This window comes from Pempheris klunzingeri, chromosome 5, assembly GCF_042242105.1.
Source record: "Pempheris klunzingeri isolate RE-2024b chromosome 5, fPemKlu1.hap1, whole genome shotgun sequence".
NCBI classification, from domain to species: domain Eukaryota; kingdom Metazoa; phylum Chordata; class Actinopteri; order Acropomatiformes; family Pempheridae; genus Pempheris; species Pempheris klunzingeri.
In genome coordinates, this window is record NC_092016.1 from 4,158,322 (window position 1) to 4,180,002 (window position 21,681).

Genomic DNA, 21,681 nt, shown 5'->3' on the forward strand with positions numbered 1-21,681 from the left:
CAGTCTACGTCTCAGAAGGTGCACAGACGAGAAACTGTGGTGAATGTGATGGTTTTGATGGAGACACATGTTCCCTGCTGGGATCAGCGCTCACACAGGTGCTGGAATCACAAAAACATCGACGTACTACAGTATATACAGCTCAGCTGATGCAATCACTGCCTTCTTACGGCTGCGTCCTGGAAAACATGCTGAAGCAGACGGAGCTGAATGTGTCCTCACAAATTTGGCTTTATTTGAGAATGCAAACTGACAATAATGGTGAGAGGGAAGTTTGAATCATTTCTTGGATTATTATGTTGCAGACAGTCTGAGGAAATGATAGCATGTTTTTGTGAATCGATCTCGACATCTGTTTATGAATGATCCTCAAATTACCGCTGCTTCCCTGCATGGACTGTGTCTCAGAATCAGACTACACTCTTGTGTCTTTATCAGATTCAAAATAGACTAACAAGCCAAAGAAATATATAGTCAGCCTAGAGCTGGTGTAACAGATTGTCATTTCATAATTAGCTAACTGGGATTTTCAAATCTATTAGATAATAACTCCAACGGCCTCCAATCTATATCCTGGAGGTGTCACTGCCACGCTGCAGGTAAACACCACACCTTACATGGAAAGCTACATGCTTAGTGTCAACACCATGTAGGCTATTTTAATCAGTGGGCGTCCGGCTTTTCTGACAGGCAGCGCTTTTAATGATATGGTTGTTATGCAAGTCTCTCGCGGCTGGAGAGCATGCAGGGAAAGGTAGAGTAGTGCCCCAGTTGTCCTTGGACAGGAAAGTTTGCGGGACAACAGAAATGTTTGGATGAGTGGAACACATTTCTCCAGCTGCACTGTATGCTTTTAGCTGCTGCTGTGTTTCAGGTGCACTCACCTCTTAGCCACAGTGAGCTCCACTTAGAGAATGTGAGGTATGATACAAAAGGAAGACAACGAGTGGCTGTTCAGAGCTCTTTGAATTCGAAGCCTTCAAGCACTAAATATTTCACATCTGGCCCGCATGGACTACGTTTTGAATGTCTATGTATGTTTTTGTGTGTACAGTCATCTCTACCTCCGATCACAGCTCTCCCCCTGTGAAATGAGACGATGAACTGTTTTAGTTCTTCAGGTACTCAGACCCACGAAAACCACAAAGGAGGATCCGTCAGAACAGACGTGTTAATACAGAAACGTGTGACGATGTCCTCGCTCTTATACCACGAGTTTCTGTATTTGCGTTCCTGTTGTTGATGTGTCCTCTCAAGAGGTTTTGTGGATCTCATAACTTTATACGTCAGCGTTTTTGACGAGTTTTGCAGTTAATTAATTAAAAGGGGAAATCAATCCAATCACTTGGCAGATATTCAAGGACATTTGTCTTCATGTGTTTGAAGAAATCTGACTTTAAAATTAGCAAGGTCATGACACTGTTTAAATGCCTTGCACCTACTTATTGTGCGTATAATTTCTCTCCTTCAGCAGGATTATAAAACTGTTGGTCCAGCCTTGTGAAAATAACCCTTCCTACCATCAGCTTTTTGGTTAGGAGCTACCTTTTGCATTCTGTGGTAAAGCTGGCAGCAAGAATTCTCATGCACCCGAACTATTTAATCAAAATAATATTTCCTTTTGGCAGTTTGTTGATAAGTGGCCATGGTACATGTATAAGCTGGCTCATATATTTAATCTCTTACACATAACATTACTGCATTCTATGTTTTTTATTTACTAAAAAGCTGCTGCTATAGCTGCATTCATATTTTGGCCACTTGGAAGCAAAGGCCAAAGTTACATATATGACATATTTTGGCTTTCTAGGGTTGATATAGCTAACATGTTAGCAAACCACTGTCCAAAACAGTTCTATTTGTGGACCTTGAACCATAATAATGAGCTGAAAGATGCTATGATGCTTCAGTGGTAATTCCCTTTGGGCCTGAGCCGCCTCTTCACATTACACATTTGACCCATTGGTCATGGAAGAGTATTTGCTAGTGCACCTTTGCCTTTACCTGACTCATCTAAATCTACTTCAATTAGTTACCCACAAAAGGCCAATTAACTTTTTATATTTAATGTTTTTAATTCAATATAGGCCAAATAATACACGTGATGACAATGACAAGACAATATAACCTCATAAAAATGAGTAAAAACAAACATTTGGACACAAAAAGTAAAAAAAAAAACCTTAAAAAATGGTGTCACATTTAGGAAAAGCAGTAAAAGGCCACTTTATCTTTTTTCTCAATTGCTTTGTTCTCATTTTATCCAACTGTGGAGCCTTGGAAACATCTTGGTGTGAGAATAAGAGAGATGCACAAATACAGCAAATAGCAAATGGACCAGATATGTAAGTGAGTGTGAGTGAGTGGGTCTTTTATTACCAGTGTTAAAGGGCATTGTTAAAAGGGTGCTATATAATGCTTTTAGTGCTACTCTTAACATTTTTTTCCTTTATAGCTTGGGTCATCGTTGCCTGAGCTCTTCTGAGATGACACTATCATGTTTATCAGCTGCTGTGATTTCATTGTGCGGCGAGGTTCAAAATAGTACAAGATATAATTAACAACTTCTCAGGACACTGATGCACTCTTCCCATTCATTTACTGGGAGCAATCAGAGCTGGGTTTATCAGTGTCCCTGGAGAAGCGCTTCACATATCAGCTCAGACATAAAAAAGCTTTTGTTCAAATGCAAGCGATCGGTATCCAAACTTACTTACTTACTTTAGCCCACCGAGATGACTGAGGTGACTGTCCTCAGCAGTCATAAACACCCAGCATTCATACATAGTCAGGCGAAGAGCTAATAGGTTAAACATATTGCATTTAATTTCATAAAACCGCTGTGAATTCTGCATGGATGTGTTACTTCTTACACATGAGTGTGACTGAGAGACGGTCTTGCAGCTGTCATCATGGCATGATTAACATTATTCTTAAACTTGTGTTGTTTTATTGTCTTACGTCACAGCGTTTTGTTCCGTACTTATTAAGCCGGAGCAGTGTGAACGACGCGCCTCACTGCATAACACTGCTTTTAGTGGAACGGTTTCACATTAACATAATAGACCATTAATGCAATAATGATGTTAATGGTGTATTAATCCTGTTAGCCTGGTTTCTCACTATTGTAATTTAAGCCCCCATTAATGTAACATTTTCCAGCCAATGTGATTCAGATTTTATTTTATTTTTTTTAATGTAATCCATTTACACGATCCAGCAAACACCTCTGACATACATATTCATACCTTTTTAAAAATGTATCTCCATAGCCAAATGATGTAGATAGACAGAGTGGTTTTAAATTGTGTCTTTAAATTTTTATTTTGTGTTGTTTTGGCTTTTTATTACAGTAATAACTGAGTGCTTTTGCTTCAGCGGTTTACTGAAGAGCGTAACAACATCCTCCAGATCTGTGACCATAATGCAACATAAATGACATCACCTGCATTAACCCAGGTAGCCGTTTATCAGTAAAACACTGCGGCTGTTTGTCGCAGCTCTGCAAGCGAGAGCGGCTCAGTCATAACTCATGGCTCAAAGGCCTGTCAGGATGATCTGCCTTCTTTTTCGTGCTACAGCTGATCGATTGTAACTCCATCGTTTTCAGACAATTATTAATTCTTAGAGCGCCTCGGACCAGGCTGCAGGGCTCCTTGTTATGTAGAAACCGTGAGCGTATCCCCCTGAGGGATGCTACTATCCAGAGCACTGGGTGTTTTTGTGCTGTAAGACACGCTCCGGCACATGACTAACTCCATCAAACATAACTCCATCTCCAGTGCTGTGAAGCTCTCCTCCCTTGTGGACTCGGAGCCAAGGTTCTCGATGCCACTCAACAGCCTTTTGTGCATTTCACCCTGTAGAGATTCTTTTTTTATGCCCAGCTGTCAAACATCCATGTTTAAATGTGCGTACTTTCCTCTGTGGGCCACCATTGGTGATTCTTCAACTATAAATTCTTTTAGCAGCCTGCAGCAGTTGACATTATGCAGCCATTCGTCTGAGAAAAGGCCAAACTCCTTGGAACTTTGGCAGAAACAAAAATTAATACAACTGATAAAGTTCCTGTTAGTTTAAACTTATTTTCTAAGGCATTTCTGATTAGTCCTCTATGTTTTTCAATGAATACTCTAATGTTCATATTAATATTCTGCACTGGAATCCATCCATGATGGTTTGCTGTGAGAAGCGTTGAGCTGTGCGCCACAACCGGTCATTTTGTTTGTGAGGGTCTCAATTTGTTTAATTTTCTCATTTTTCTTTTTAAGATAAAGTTGGGCAAAAGTTAATGGGGCCTAAAGAAGCTGCTGCTTGGGTATTTATTGACTAATATGTCAGCCGATAGCACCCATGTCTGCGCCTTCTGGGCTTCACTGTTACTGAATGAAATCCAAAGTCCAAAGATATATCAAGATTGACAAAATATCCCCTCACTTAGTTATTAGTAAGCTAAATACTGGTGGTGTGTAGTTGAAGTGGCTCACCTGGCAGCAGGTGATGCTGTAGCACACATCAGTATATATATAGAGGGTGTGTAGTGGCAGTGTGTTGAGATGTGACCAGTTTCATGTGACAAGTGTTCAGGTCTCGTGCTGTGAGCTAATAATGGTATTGTAAGTCTCTGTTACAGAGCATGCTGCTGCCATGTCACTGGGTCTCCTGGGAAAACTTGTAGTCCTGTAGGATTTAATCTTCTGCTACATCAAGCGGCAGTCTGTGCAGCATGAGTAATGTGAACTGCTAGCGAATGGAAAACAGTGTTACTACGTATTGATTGTTGTTAGAGATGGGACAGGCTTCTGAACCTTTACACACATGGGGTTTGTCTGAGTGAGCATGGTATTCCTCATCAACGCTGTGGTTCAGTTTGTGACTGTGAATCAGCTCTGCAGGATTTTGTAGTTTTTTTTGTAGTTCTAGTGAACCTGTGCTAAACTGCATGCAGCATTGCATCTATTCTCATATGTTCATAGGGCCCTGCTGTCCCTGTGTGTGTGTGTGTGTGTGTGTGTGTGTGTGTGTATATATATATATATATATATATATATATATATATATATATAAAACTCCTGAGTTGTGTGGATATATTGGTCATTATACTAATATTGAAAGGATTTATTTATTGAATCACTAAGATTAAGGCTAGTAGTTTACCTGATATATTTTTGCAATCAAAAATGTATATTGTCTTTATATTAGGACCAAACTATGGACTTTTTTTTACTACTCGAATGCTAGAAAATAGCGGAAAAAGCTAATTTTGTGATGAGTTTGAAGGTTTCTAAGAGGTGACTCTCTTACTAATTGCTTATTTTCTTCCTACAACAGTCCAGGTCCAAAGATTTGTAGTTAAGATGTAAAACAGAGAAAAAACAGATGCTGAGTGCTAAATGTGATATTTTTCATAGGTGATGATTAAACAGTTTTCTGTTGATCATCTTATCAAAAGAATTAAAGAATAGTTTCAGCATTATATACAAGAAATTGCTATTTTTAAGGTTCCAAACACCTCTTCTTTCAGTATTTTATATATATATACGTGGATCCATCCTGAAAAAAGTCCCATCATGTTGTGAAACAGTGACAAGGAGGCACACCTATCATCCTCTAAAATGAGTATCTTTTGTTTTGATTATGCCATGTCACTCATTTTGTAGGAGTGGGTCTCCCTTTATTTTAAGATGTGTTTTATTTTAAGCCTCTTCGTTCATTGACTTGAAAGCTGTTGATACTGCGGTATAAATGTCTATAAACCACAGCAGCCTCTGTCAACTCTCTGCTGTGAAGCATTCAAGCTCCTGTTGAATTGGAGAACAGTTCTCTCAACCCCCTGACACACACACACACACACACACACACACACACACACACACACACACTGTGACCCTCCATGCCACCCCGTTTTGTTTACCCTGTCAAATGTTCTGGTTGAGCCTTAGAATGACTGACTGAGTCTATAACTGATGGAGGCCCAGGCCTTCACTGTCCAGCATTTTGTGCTGAGCCCAACATTTCGGTCCCCACAGGCTGTACAGGACGGGTTGGGTGGGGCGAGTCATGCAGCCACCCCTCACATTCTACACAGGGCTGGGAAAGTCAGGGACGAAGGCCCGTCAGGGTGGAGAGGTTGGACAGAGCCTCTAAGCCCGCTAGTCCTCTGGGGTATGATCGGCTCGTGTCCACTACACTTGTGAACACGGCGAGGGTGAAAATCCAGGGTGATGCCCTCACAGCAAATACACTGCGACCAAGGTTGCTAATTTTGTCTCCTCTCTCTCATCCCTGTGTCACTTCAGTCATAACCAGAGGACTACGGCGTTTCGCCATCCTGTGACCGGACAGATTTCTCCAGAGAACGTGGATTTTATCCTGCAAGAACAGTGAGTCATTGAGTTTGCTACTTTGCTACAGCTCACCCATACACGCTATAAGATAGAACATTAGGTTTCTCCAGCTGTTTTGACATGTAACACTAAAACTAGCTAAAATGTTTGCTGTTTATTTTAATCAAGTGATGAAATGATACTGAAAATTAGGCAAATTTAAGCATTTCACATATTTATTCTGTTTCTGCTCTTGTAGTTGTGACTTTTGGGGTTTATTGTTTTTGTCATTCATAGTTGTCTGACCTTTGACTTTGAAAACATCTTACCCATGCCTTAAAGTTATCATCAAGGTATTTTTCTTAAATCTAGCAGGTTATAATTCTTTATTGAGTGGGTAGACAGCAGGTTTCAAGAGAGGTACAGCATTGTTTTAAGTGTAGATGTGGGCCTTTCATTTCACCAGGGGTTCTTTTTGAATAAAGTAGTGAAAGGATAAAATATTTGTGGATTTGTCAAGGGCATGCAGTGCTGTTGGAGTGTTCTCAGTGACTACGTTTACATGCATACTAATATTCCACTATTATCCAGCATATTCTGTTTGGATATTCTGCTGATATTACCCAGATTTTAGGGGCCTTCTTTGGACATGTATTCAGAAAATGCCATTAGAGTTGAAAAGTGCATCTAACTGTACTTTTAGTAGCATCTGCTTTTCTTTGTTACTTTCTTGCTAACAGTTAGATGAGAAGATCGCTACTACTCACATATCTGTCCGCTAAATATGAAGCTACAGCCAGCAGCATGTTAGCTTAGCATAGCATGAAAACAGGAAGCAGTGGGAAACCAAGCTGTCCAATTCAGGATGTCACTCCTGTCCAAGAAATAGCCACACACATTATCCCCTTTGGTTTTATTTCAGATTAAACTAACAAGACATGTCTGTTAGTCAGGTTAATCTAGCTTTTGTTTCCAGTCCTCATACTAAACTAACCTCATTGGCTGAAAACAGAGAACATATATTTCCAGAAATGTCAAACTATTCCTTTAATCCCAGAGAAGAAGTGATGTGTGTTTGGGTCAACCTGTGTCAGTGAAGGAAGTGGAAAATACTGACGATTTGTGAGTGCAACTGCAAAAAGAGCAGAAATATTACATGATCAGCTTATGATCCAGTACTAACTTTAAAGATGGAATCATGTTTTAGCTCTGTAAGAGACCTGGTGCGTGCAGGTCTCTCTGGAATAAGCAAGAGTGCTTACTCACGGCTGTTTGGGAGACAGTTTGTATTGCACTCTAAGGGCTTTGTTTGGGTAAAGATTTCCTGCCATTGACTAAACCTGACACCAGACTTTCACCACAATAGGGAGACTCTAAGGTTTCACTTACAAGAGATGAGACACTCTTTTCTCTTGCTGCCCCAAATTGTGATGTTGGTTATTTTTTTTTTTTTGTCCTGCTGCTTGAATATAGAAACATCTAACTCAACTAGAAACCGAAAACAAACAAGAAAACATTTAGACAATATGTTGGTTCAGCTTCTGAGGAACTTTTGCGGACAGGGGGGTTGATTTGTTTGAGGGGGTGTGACTTGGTTATATCAGAAACATAACCCCACACCTTGCTCCTGTCAACCATTTTGGGTGAATATAACTTCCCATGTTTTCAGCCATTTCTTTCCTGGTTTCCTCTACTAGATTTCAGCTCTGTGTATTCGAGCTTTTCTTCTTTTTCTTTCAGCTTTTCAAATCTACCTGCATATAACCTTGAGGGCGAAGTTTACGCTTTACGCTTAGTGAAACCATGAAACTTTCTAAACACACATTTGAATTAATTCTTTTGCAGCAGTCATGGTGCTTTTGAAAGTTTGACTATCACCTTTTTCTATGATACAAAAATAACAGTAGCAACTAAATGGTTTGTTTTCTTGTGGCCGCGACTTTAAAGCCGCATATTGTTGTATGGAGCCCTGGAGTAGCCATAGAGAGAGAAAAAAATAAATTGAGGCCATGTTTTGCTCCATTGAGCACATGAAATAGTATTTCATGTGCACGAAATATGATTCATGGCCACATTTTGATTCATTCATGGCCACGATTTGATTAATTTGTGCACACAAGATAAGTGTATGTCGTCAGCGGCAGCTTTCACACAGACGCAGTGTGGGTTATTCCACATGTATGTCTGCGCTCAGTGCTGCTCGGGTTGGGTTGGACACAGAGAGGCCCAGCAGAAAGACAGACAGACAGACAGACAGACAGACAGCACAGGACGGCTGGCAAAAACTTAATGGACTTTTGATGGTCCACCACAGCCCACTGATGCAGCGGCTCACCGGGACTCGTCCCCGTCTGCCAGATGGCCATTTGACTCCACCTGTGGAGATGAGCCGAGCTGAAGCCGGCAGAGTTGCTCGTGTCGGAGTGCTGTCCGGGGCGGCCCATTGGGGGTTCGGCCCGAAAGAGCTTAGCAGAAGCCTCGGAAGAGCTCCATATGCACAACATGCTACGGGCCCAGTTCACACAGTGTGCGCCATGTTTGTGTGCTAGTTTATGGCTGAGGACAGACTGTATTTCAGGGAGAAGTAGCTGTTGTGCTGGTTCTCTGTATATACACCTACAAATAAATCAAAACATGGTCTTGACATTTTATTGCAGTGTCGTAAAACGTGACGTCTATACATACTTTCTCCTCTCTATGGGTATTCTGGGGCTCTGTATTGTTGTCCTAGCATGATAATCGCTCTTTTGTAGGTCATAGTAGGCTAAAAGGAGGAGCTGCTCTGTGGACATTATTATGTGTTTTGGACAGCTGCTGTCTGCACATCTGTGCAAGAATTTAGAGACCATCATTTACATCATTTTGCTATTAATACCTGCTTGATCTCATATCTTTTCTGTAGAACTCAAACTGTTCTTGCCTTTGGTTTCAAATCCAGCCCCACCCATGTTGACAAAGGGGTCCCACAAGGATCAATATTAGGAACCTTGTGCTTTGTTACATACAAGCAGTAGTTATTTTCATACAGACTCAATAGCAGAGTCCTACATATCTCACATTCAACAACCCACTCATAAGTAAACATTGATAAAAGATATATCCTGTATGCTCATGATGACAACTATAAACTGTCAGGTAAAGGAATAAGGGGTTTATTCCTTATTCCTTATTCCCACTCTGATAATACCTAATAATGGTAATAATAATAGTACTCAGTGATTTAATCAGTGACTCTGTGTGTGTGATGATTGTTTTGTGTGACTGCATTGTCTTGCTGTGATCTTGTTGTGATTTGCTGTCAGGCATAATAGATACTGATACAATGAGACTTCCTGAATATATAAAGGTTTACTTAGGTTAAAGGTTTAATTTGGCTGATAAAGCTGAACTTATAGCACAGCTTCACTCATATTAAACCCGGGAAAGATCTTAAAAGCCAGAATGCTTAAAAACCTCTGCATGGATGTGCAGGACCACTGTACACGTCCATCCTGCACACTGTACAAGACAGAATAGCTCTCAACTCACGGAGGCCAGAGGACGCTTTCACGTGACTCTATCCTTTAAACTTTGAGATTTGAGACCCCACAGCTCCACAAGGCTGTGACGCCGAGGCCTTCACCTTGAGCTAAGGGAACTAAAATCAGTGCTGTCTCTGCCTCTGGCTTCGAATTCAAGGCCTGATGTCCTTCAGTCAGCCCCAGAGCTTCAGCTGACAGACATTTAAAGAGCCCTGTCCTGAAGAAATATTACTAATTTGAGTAAATTAAACTCCTTGCCAAAGCCATTCAGTAAATGCTGAGTGCTCTCCGGATTTAATTAATAAGTCCTGATCATCTGCATTCATGAATCTATGGCTTAATGTTTTCCACCACTATGTGGATAGTGGCTGGACTGTTGATAGTGACAGAACTTTACTCCCAACCTCTTGATGGGACGCTTTGGGATGATTTGCCATATTTTTTTGTGATTAAACCCTGGCTTGGGCTACTTTACTTAGAGTATAATAAGGTTATAGGCATGTTGCTTTATTGCCTTTAATTAAAAGCCATCTGCTACTCAGGGGGTCAGTGTAAAAAAGGATATTTTTTTGCTCCACTACACAACTGATTTGGAGACGAAACACAAATAGTACAATTAAACCAGTACAGGTACAGTGATGAAGCCTGGATACGTTTTTATAGCACAGCATCTCTTGAAGAGACCATTGAAAGGCTCTAAAAACTGTGGTGGAAAACATTTAACTTCAATTTCTCTCAATCAGAGAATATTGTGGTATTTGATAAATAATTAATCATGTATTTTTTAGCTACTGTAGATTCCCTTTTGAAAGTTATATCTTAAATTTGAGTGCAGTGTCCAGTAGTTTTCATGCTGTTTTCCCAGATATGTGCCTGTAACATTAACCATGTCATATTGTCATGGTCCAACCATCCATCCACCCATTACCTGCCCCCACTCATCCCTCGAAAGGTCGCAGAGGATACTAATTCAGAACAATTGATCTAAGTTTTGTTGCCGATAATTTAATGAAGAAACACATAAAAATATTGGGAATTTCACTTCACAGGCTCCATTTCTAGAAACTGATTTTTTACCCTTTTCATTTTTCCGTTTCTGTCACAATCTCATTGATTTCCATTTCCTGTTCTTTCAATTTCCATCCGTCCCACCCAATCATTTTTTATGCCGTTTTGCTTTCTCTACCTTCCCCGTCCTTCATAGCTCTCAGGACCCTGCTTGCTTCATTCTCTGTCTCTTTCCCCATGTTCCTTTTTATTTTTCTCTTATCTCATCCGTCTTTTTCCTTTACCCCCTTTTCACTCCGTAATTGCTTTTCTTTCTTCTCACCTGCATCTTGCTGTATTTGAATACTTTAATTTCAATTAACTCAAATTAGTTCAATTGAATTCAGTGTTCTTTTACATTTAATAAATGTGACTTTATCAGCTAGTGGTGTGTGTAGGATACCATAAGTCTCTCTCACTTCCACGTGTTCTTGGGTCTTCATATCTTCAGTAGTTGGTCACTGAGCTTCCTCATCTCTCCCAGTCAAACTGTCCTCTACTTCTGCACTTCCTCACTGCATCACTCCAACTGCACTCTTGCTTTCCCTCTCACTCCTCCTCATTATATTTTTCTCTCTCTCTCTCTCTCTCTCCCTTATTTTAGTCCATCTCTCCCTTCTAGACAAGGAGGGACCAGGTTACGTTTTGCCCTGCTATTCTCTGATGGATCTGTCTTATTAGCAAGTGCGTAGGCGTGAAGCTGGCTGCCTGTCCAAGCCACTATGATAATGTGTCAGTGCTCATATACAGACAGCATCTCAGTCTTTGCATGTTTATGAAAATAGATGGTAAATTCACACAGGATAGACAGAGTCCTTGGTTTATAGGGAATGTGCATTATTTTATGCCTTATTGTAATATTGCATTGATCACACTTGAGGACCGTCTTTACTGTTTCTATGCAAGGAACAACTGCATTGAACTCCAGCCTACCTCACAGTCAAAGAACGTCCTGGAGGATAAGACATTATGGCTTTGGGAGACCAGTTAAACAATTGTTGACTGAGGAAGATGCGTGAAAAAGCGCCAGAAGAAAATAAAGATTGTTAACCTATCCCCTTGTCTCTTGCAAAGCAACTCATAAATCATAATTTATCAGACTTCGTGGCTGAAAATACAGTATTTGTTCTATATTTAATTGCGTCCTGTTATTTATTTATTTTTTGTATTAATGAGTATGCTGAACAAACTGTCTTGTGGTGAGAACTGCACTTATTAAGTTCCCTTGTTCTATTCTTAAACAGAATCCACATATTGTTTCCCATGGTATGAATCTTTGACTCGTATAAGAAACTTGGACCAAACAATGTAAGCTTGTTTTTAAGAGGCTGAATCTTATCTGTGGAGTATACTGTACACCTCAAATGACCTAAATGGAAAGCTAACTTTATGGAACAGTCACAATATGTCCAAGTTAGTGCAGAAATAGCAGCTCACTCTAGTAGCTCATCATTATTTGCATGTTTGACACAACAGTCCATCAACCATGCTGCCTAAAGGAATACTTGATGTCAATTGGTGAATCTTAACATCCCTACAAACAGAAAACAACACTTTGTGGTTTTAGAGGCACTTACGTACAACAACAAGCACCATTGTGAACCTACAGATTGATATTGATCGATATTTCCTCCTGACTCTCTGCAAGAAAATGAATAATTGTATTTCCCAAAACTATTTTTCTTAAGCTGAGATTTGAATGGAGTACTGTTTTGTAAATGAGTCTTGATTTGCCGGATGAGGCCAATCAAGGAATTGATTAAATTCCTTTTAACAGACAAATCTGTAGTGTTTGAGTCAACAGAGCCAGGATTTTAAGCATGCCAGGGCCCAGTATGTTCGGGGCCTTTAATCAGCTAAATGAGAGTGGGCTTGCTAAAGGCTAGTTCTTTTAATCACAGCACATCTGTGCCAGTAATGATTAAATCCAATGACCTTGTGTGTGTTATTGCTGTTGGGCTATTTCAGTTTAATGCTTTTTTGCCCCTCACCACCAAAAAAAAAATCTCTTTTTTCCCCCATTTCTCATGCAGGTTTATGGTTGTAAATACTTTTGAAATGTCTCATGTAATTACAGCATACAGTCCAGAACAAAGATCATGTAATTGCCATTAATGTATGTTGGAGGCTGGGATTATATACCCACCTTCTGTCAGCTGTGAACCCTAATTATCCAATTACCATTGCACCACTGCAAACAAGAAAAAAACATTTCAGCTGCCGCCCAAGGCACTATCCAAAACATCTACTATGCTGCTATTTAAGGATTTTATGAGTATGCATGAGGCGCTTGGTGTATTCACTGCAAAGCTCTTTTATCAATTTTTGTATTCATCCAAGGATGGAGTTTTTCCTCAACTGAGCTGGTCTTTTTCAGCATCACCATACTTCCCATTCACACACTGACACACACATTCAAACCTTTTACTGTTGGCCACGGAGCCTCTCAGCTGTAGCAGAGCTAACCTTTAGATTTCTGCCATCCTGTTGACGCCACATGCTGGCACACAAAATGTGGACTTCACTGGAGCTCATACTCTGGTATATATATCTGCCACCTCCAGCTTCGGCTGCATCAGCCAGCTTTTTTTTTTTTTTTAATGTCAACGTCAACTTTGATGGAGGCATCAGCTCACAGGCCATCAAAGCAGAGTTGAAACTCCATCTGAGAGCATTATTAGCAGCAGGGCGTGGTGTGTTGAGGCCGGCGTCGGTGGGCCTGCTCACCGTGGGTTATCACGGATTAAAGTGGCTAAAGTGTCAGGACTTTACAGCTCCTAGGAGTACCTTATCAGCTCTTATTTTGGCAGCGGGAGAGATGGAATAACTTCCTTGGCTGCTGCTGCCTGGGTCTCCGTATCAGTCTGCATCTGAAGTATGTCTCAGTCTATTTGCACCACGTCTTTCTGTCTCTCTTCTTGTCATCAGCTCTTTGGGTCAAACCTGCCATAGAAGGTTGTTTCCTAGATAGCAGGAAGAAGTCAAAATTTTCCTAATGTGTTCCCATTTTGTGTCATCCCAGGATTACTGCTAATCCTAATGAATTCATTTACCCAGTCTTTTTTAATTTCCTGCTTAACTTTGTTGTACAGCATGATATAAATCTCTCATCTCCTGTTTGCATAGCTCTACTCTACGTTTCAAGAACAATTTTAGAGCAAAGCTTATGTTTCTAATTAATTTTCATATTGTTTAATGTATCCATGGTCATACTGTCCTCAGTTTTACTGTCTGAACCTCTGAAATGATTTAACTTGCATGTATCTGGGGAATAAAACTCTTTTTGAAGTTTAGATTTGCTGAAACAGAGCCTAAAACCTTCCCCCTTGTAAATGGAGATAAACAGAATCCCTGGCTGTGACTTGGCATGTCTTTCCCTTTGCCGCATTCGTTTCTCCCAACACTACCTCAGTGTTATTCCCTTCTGTCCTCCTTCATATCATGACCCTTCCCCTGCTCAGTGATCTGCTGGTTTAAGGGAAGCCAATTCCAGCAAGGCAATGAGCACCCACATGGTTCTTCACCAGCGCCGCATCATGGCAACGCTTTGGTTGACTGTTGCCATAGCAGCAGTGTGTAATTTAAACAGGAGGACAGAGTTATTGATGGGATGTGTGGTTGGGCAAACGGTGTCTCTCATTCTCTCCCATCATGAAAGATGATCAGTAGATTTAAACTTGATTAATTTAACTACTTGCTTTTCTGGTAAAGAGAGAATCAGAAAGCTTCCTAATATCACAAAACCTTTGATAAACAATCGTTTTTGCTTTTACTCAGAGAGCGAGATAAGAAATATTATATATATATATATATATATCGTGTTTGTGTACAGGATGTGTTTAGCTTAGCTTAGCATTCACTGGAAGCAAGGGGAAACTGCTAGCCATACTTTGTCAAGTGAGAAAAACACTTTGAAAGCTGTCTTATTCCTTATTTACAGTACATGACAAACACTCAGTGGCTAATTAATTAGGTGTACTTGTGCAGCCTAATGCCTTCAATTAAATGTTCTAGGATTAAGGTAATCGTCAGTAATGATGTTGCACTGGACTACATTACATCCAGAGGGTCTTCTAATGTTCGGCCCCTCATGTATGTAAATGCAGACAGTCACTGCGCCTGGCCAGTGTTCACCAATAAATGGTTCAAGTACGGATTAAACAAACAAGATACAACATGCAGAGTAATGAGCTCTAGAGGTGCTGGTAGGTGTGCAGCTACATATTCCATACATAGACATGAGACATGTCATTATTGGGGAGAAAACAAACAGCGTTAACTTTTCCTTCAAGGCACAAAACTTTGACAACCGTGGCGCTCAAATCAGCTTAAAGTCTGCAGCCTGCATTGAGTTTCACACCAAGTTTTTTTTTTTTTAAATATATAAAACATGACAAAACAATTTACAAGCAAAACAAAGAAGCAGGAACGAAAGTCAGCCTTGAAAGATTTACACACATGCAGCATAAGACAATTTAGCCTCATCACCATCATGGAGATACTGTGAGACAGATAAGAGAGAACTCTTTATGGAGGAGTTTTACATTTAATGAATGAAGACAGAGGCGTCCGGGGAACAAAATTTAAAGTGGAAAATGGAGATGCAGTGGGTTTTTTTTTTTTGGAGAGCTGTGATATATCTTTGAAATGGGGACATGGGCTTTTCTTACCAACATATTTAGAGGGAAGGTTTGAGTTTTGTCGTGACAAAAAATTGATTCGATTTACAAATGTGTCAGTGCTGAGATAATGATCTCCACTCTCTCCTCCTGTGTTTTTTCTCTCAGATAATTTCTTGTCACATTTTCAAATAGCTGGGCTTGTAGAAATCAAGCTGAACGGTCAGTCTGGCTATATTTAAATGTCAGCTGTGCCTGTGTGGGCAGCCAGCGCTGCAGCTGTATGTGTGTTTAATGTGTAGATGTGGTTGTAGGAGCCAAGTCTTAAGTGAGTTTTACTTGTTTTCTTGTGAGAGGTGTCATTAAAATACCGGAAAAGACTTGTGGTAAAATGTCAAAATCCTTCCAGCAATTACTTTTGCTGTGTGATTAAATCTCCTCCGTGGCCTCTTTGTTCACAACATGGCTGCCTTTTCCTCCCACAGACATAAAAAAGAGGAGACAAACCTCTCTCCTACTGATGCGCAGCCATTAAACGCCCTCCAACCCATACCGTAGTTTCACGCTTGACTCATGGCCAATATTGCCGAGCGAGATTAATATCCAATATTTGTGTTCTCTGGGTTCCTACCTGGTCAGACTTTCACTGGGCTGCTAAGTGCCCGTCTTAAGTGTTGGTCCTTGAGTGTTATTTGCCTCTTTTTTTCTTCTTCTATATGTAGTGAATTGTTAGAGATGGAGAGGATTATCTTTACAACAAGGCCAGAAGGAAAAAAAACAAACGCACCATTCACTCACAGATTTCACAGAGTTCGCACTGTTTGTGTTTTTGAGCCATCATTAGCGATACTTGGTCCCATGGATTTTTTTAATGATGGGCTGTGAGTATGAGGCGTTCACAGTTTATTTTTTAGCTTCTAGCTTTTGAAGTCACTTCAAAAGATCGTCTTTGGGTTGTGGGTGAAACAACAGCCCAGCTCATTTTTGGTAGATGAGTTGATTCGGCTGAAGTGATCAGCCAGATTTGGTTCCATCCCTACATCACTTCCTTGCAGCTTACTTGTTAACAATTCATCCTTCAGTGGAATCTTATTAAAAGGGGACTCACAAGAGACAGATGAATAAAAAAAAGGTCAAAATTGAAACAGCAGAGACCAAGTTATCATGATTATAGGTCAAGCTTAAGAACCACACACCTGCAGTTTATAATTCAAACCCTGCAAACTGGAGGTGTGGTGTCACTAACAATGCTAACAAGTTGCATTATGGGAATTGTAGGATCCTGCAATTTTTGCAAGATGCCCTATACTAAAGACTAAGAGTCATAATATCTCGGCCTCTGCTGCCTTGATTTTTGGTGCAAATGGGAGGTGTGGAGTTAGAGAAACCTGATATGATATAATCAAAAAACATAATAAAAATAGATAATTGTCATAGTTAATACTTTATACCAACGTTTTCAGCAGCTGGATGGTTCTGAATTCTTTTTGACGAGCCCATTTTACATTTCAAAGCAGTGAGGCCCTGACAGTGGCTCTGTAGGTACAACAGGAATATAGAGTGGCCCTTTCTAAAGAAAGGAGTGGTGTCATTCCTCAGTTTGCAAACACCTCTCAGCTCTGAGCTCCCCTGCAGCCACCAGACATCTGTGGGAGATGGAGAACTCTCTTGAAAGCAATGGAACTCGCATCAGTGCTTGTATTGTCTCTTTGTTGTGAAATGGAAGCATCCAAGCTCAAAGATTGGCACGTTTCAGCTGTAATTACTGATGAGCTTCATTTTGTTTGCTTTGCTGATGCCCTTAATTCTGATTAGTCAGTGGCAGATTGTGAGGTAATCTGCTGTTGCATATCTGACTCTTCTAAATTTTGATTTCTAATCCGAATGACACCACACGTGACAAACTGTTACTGAGTGTGACCTGTAGACATTCATAGGAACAGTGCAAATCGGCTGAATTGGGCGTAACTTGTGGTTTTGCTAAAAGCCCAAAGGTCAGATCAGCTTGAACAACTTATTTAGAAACTCAGAGAGTGTCCTCGTATGATTTAAAGCTTTACTGTATGTTACTGAATGATGCAACCTGGGGAATGATTGTCCCTGGAAACTGCATGGCTCTTCTGTGTTTTTTTTATTTTTTATTTTACCTTTATTTAACCAGGAAGTCCCATTGAGATCAGAAATCTCTTTACCAAGGGAGACCTGGCCAAGATAGCAGCCATACAAAATCAAAAGCCAGATACATGATACACAAATACATGACACACAAATAGAAAATAAACAGTAAAACAGATTGACACCTATTTAAGGATAGTGGTCTCTCAAGAAAAACAGTGACATTCCTCCTTCACTGCATTCTTTATGTGAACAGTAACTTACTGTTCCTTGTGTTGGCCTAATAGTACATGTGGACTGAACAGATAAGAAATGAAGCTGATATTGTTATCATTAGGGTAGACTAAAAAAGTAAATATAATGGAGGTCAATATTGGGTTGGATGTAGCTATAAAACACACAATGCTGAAAAACTTGACAAAAAAAAAGTGAGAGTAACTCTGGGGTTGGCTTTCACCTGCTGGCGAGCACCCAAACCCCGACTGCAGTTCGTTGTGTCGGAGAGACGGGTCCAACTTTGAATGCTGTGTGCACAAACCACAACCGAGAGATACTCTTTCTGCCTTTTAAAGTGTGTCAAAATAAAGGAAAAGGACAAATACTATTTCAGTGGACAGGAAAAGACCCTTTGAGAAGTCTAAAGTGAGAGTGGTGTTGGTAGTGGGCCCATTTAATCCAAAGAAGGCTGCCAGCACTTAATGAAATGAATGTCCAGTGCATTTTTGAAGGGATCAACACACACACACACACACACACACACACACACACCATGAATCAGACAACCAAGTCATAACATGTTGTATTGTAATATTATATATATTATGTTTTGTATTTTTTACACAGCACAACAATATAAAGTCATCACTCAGATCAGTAGTGAGATTAATGCTTTTTGATCTGCTCCTCTTTCATAATAAAAGCGCTCTACAGCCAGACAGTATTGACACCATGCCGACGGAGCTGCAGCACAACATGTTTAGTGGAGTGTGACTCCTTTCATGTGGTCTCTTTAGAGTTGCTCAATCTCTTCATCTTTCTCCTGTTTTGTCCTTTTCTCTTCTCTTTGTTCTCCCAATTAAATTAGCTCAGTTCGATTCAAAGAGGTCTGAAACTTGGTGGGAACAGAAGATATCTAACCGGTTTTAAATCAGCAGGCAGACTGCAAAGACCATCAAATATAGATCACAAAAATAACCATAATGTCAGTAAATAAAGCTAAATAAAGTTTAAACTCAGGGTTGTATTATATATTTTAGCGTACTTTTTTCCCCTTTCTGTGTTCTCGACCTTTAGCTTCCTCTGTTTTTCTGTCTCTGTGCTTTCTTTCTGTCTCTCGGACCCTTTGTGTGTCCGTCTCTACTTTAGCTCTGTGTGTGCTGCAGAGAAGTAAACAGATTACCACAGATGAACTCGTCCTCTTCGGGCATTTGAAGTGGTTTGTATTCCCTTGGACGTCCAAGGAGCTTCGTTACATATGGATTAATTCACAATTAAGAGAGGCCATATGTTTTGTCCAGCCCTCCTGAGTGAGATCCAGCCCTCACTGAAAGGCCAAATCACGTCCTTTAGAGAATGAGTCGACGGAGCTGCTCCCTGATCTGTTTTGTTTTTTCTTAATTGAAATAAGTTTCCTGTAGAAAGTAAGGTAACAGACTCCCGTAGAATCTGTGTCCTTTATGGCAGACAGAAGAATCGAGTGTCGTATACTTCACAGCACAGAAAGTAATAATCAGGCTTTTCTTTTTTCTGAATATTTCTATGACGACATCAAAGGTTTGTTGTTCTCCTGCTCTTCAGACGCTTTTACTGTTGAACTATTTCTTTGATGAATTAGATGACAAACTTCTACTTATTCCCCAAAAGTCACAAGACAAGTAAGAAATTAATAACACATCCTCGGACGGAAACGACAGAAATATCGACAGTTCCAGTAACCCCCAAAACGACATACACGAGCATTTTCACAGCCCTCTATAGGACGGATGGGGAGCAGCTACAAGCAAGCAAACGTTGTGAAATGACCGCAGTTTTATTAAGGTTTAGACACAAAAAACACAGTTACATTATGCACATGATGTAAGTTGGAGAAAAGACATTTTCAGCATGAGGACGGGCTGCAAATTGTTCATGGAAAGCAAATAACATTGTTGTTATAATCAGCCAGTTGGAAAGGTTCTGATTTAAGAGTCTGTCCATGTTTTTGTTTTGGAAGCTCAAATTATAACCAACATTACAGCTTAATCAATGAATGATGACTTTCCCTGATACCAATAATTTTTTAAAAACCTGCTCTATCTAAAGTAATTCCAGTGAACACATTATTTTGGACTTGACTTTAATGAAAATGCATCTAATTTACATGTTTATAGTTCCTGACCTTTCAAAAGTTTGCATGAAATTCTCTTGACAGCAGAATGAAAACAGAGCAAATGTCTCTCTCTCTCTCTCTCTCTCTCTCTCTCTCTCTCTCTCTCTCTCTCTCTCTCTCTCTCTCTCTCTCTCCCTGTGTCAACCCACCCACACCACGTTTAAGAGATTTACATTATGCAGCTGTAGCTGGAAGTTGGTAATGTACCGAAACCGGTGTCTGTGTTGGTGTGCTACAGTGCAGCCTGTGATATGGAGGGCAGAGCGGAGAGTGATTTGTATGAGAAAACTGGGAGGGTGGCAGCAACAGAAACACAAAATCTTTACAAAGTAAAAAGCGAGAAAAAGATGTAGTGACAATATATGTAAATATAGGAAGGAAATTTATGCAAATTACAGGATGATTTGTTCACTAAAAGAGCAGTTCTGAGTTCTGAGCAAGACACAAATGTGTGTTCACAGAAATATGGATTAAATTGAAAAAGATAGAGGGTTGTGTGTCAGAGAGAAATATAGTACTTGGTAATTAAGTTGGATTCTTGGATGGAAGAATGCATCACACAGCCGGTGTTTTCCCTTCTGAAACTAATCAGACAGATTTACACGCATACTCTGTCTGGTGTCAGCCCGCTGACAATAAAACATCCAGCGTGGAACGTCTCATCTGTCTCACCACAGTAAGACAGCAGCAATAACGGGGCTGTCATCATGCAAAGACATACTGAAAGTGTAGCCGGCAAGCAGGCTCGCATGTTTGGCTGGGATTGGTGTGTGTGTGTGTGTGTGTTTGGAATATTATGGAGTGTTATGGAATATTTAGATTTACTGTTTACTGTAAACTGGTGCAGCGTCGTCGTCGTTGTTCTTTAGTGTTCATTTCAATCCTCATTAGCTCCCACAAAGTTGCTGCTTGCCCCACCAAAGATGTGCACATCATAAAAGGAAAATTACAACATGCAAATAGCAGAATATCATCAGTTATATTTGTGGACATGGCACAACCAGGTGACCTGTGCTCATACGCTGATATTTGATATTATAAGAAAAAAATAAATGCACGTTTACTGTATTAAGACTTTTCCAGTATTATAAGTATAAATTCAGGGCATTTATGCTGAAGTTACAATGCACCATTGTTAGAAAGACAACATTTTTAGAGAGCGCCGCTGTGAATTTGTTGGGGAAAATCTTCTGATACAGTTCATGCAGAATCTATGGACAGCTGTGCTAATGGTTATGAACCTAAGACCTCATGCTGCACCTCTATCTTTGGCAGCCGATGAAACGTAGCCCTCCAAAACCAGATACCTGTCTAAAAAATAAATCAGAACATGATTTCCAGTGAGCGCTGTTTTTCATCTTTTTTTAAAAATTATGGAAAAAGGCTACATGCAAGAAGATGTGATTATTATTTTATTGTGGCGGGTTAGCAAATCTGTGTGAGGTGAAGTCTGCTGCATATGGCGGTGAGCTATGCAAGTAAATCAATGTATGTATGAGAAGCAGTCTAAGATTAGCCTGGCGTCTTGAAATCAAAACCCAGAACAGAAATATTTATAGCCTTTACTCAGACTGTCACATGTACGCTTTAAAGTACGTCTTTAATTGTATGTTTTTATTGTTATTATTTTCTGTTATTCTATATTTATCATTAGATCAGATTACAGACAGCTGTTTGTGCAGACT

At 40.1% G+C, this 21,681-nt stretch overlaps 1 protein-coding gene across 3 annotated transcripts in view; it reads left to right on the plus strand.

Moving 5' to 3' along the window:
- The window catches only part of plekha7a (pleckstrin homology domain containing, family A member 7a), a 128,429-nt gene that overhangs the window by 60,270 nt on the left and 46,478 nt on the right, over positions 1-21,681 (plus strand). For all 3 annotated transcript variants that reach the window (XM_070831148.1, XM_070831149.1, XM_070831150.1), the window contains one exon: positions 6,300-6,383. In XM_070831148.1, coding sequence (XP_070687249.1) covers positions 6,300-6,383 — 84 coding nt within the window. The remainder of the gene's footprint in view (positions 1-6,299; positions 6,384-21,681) is intronic.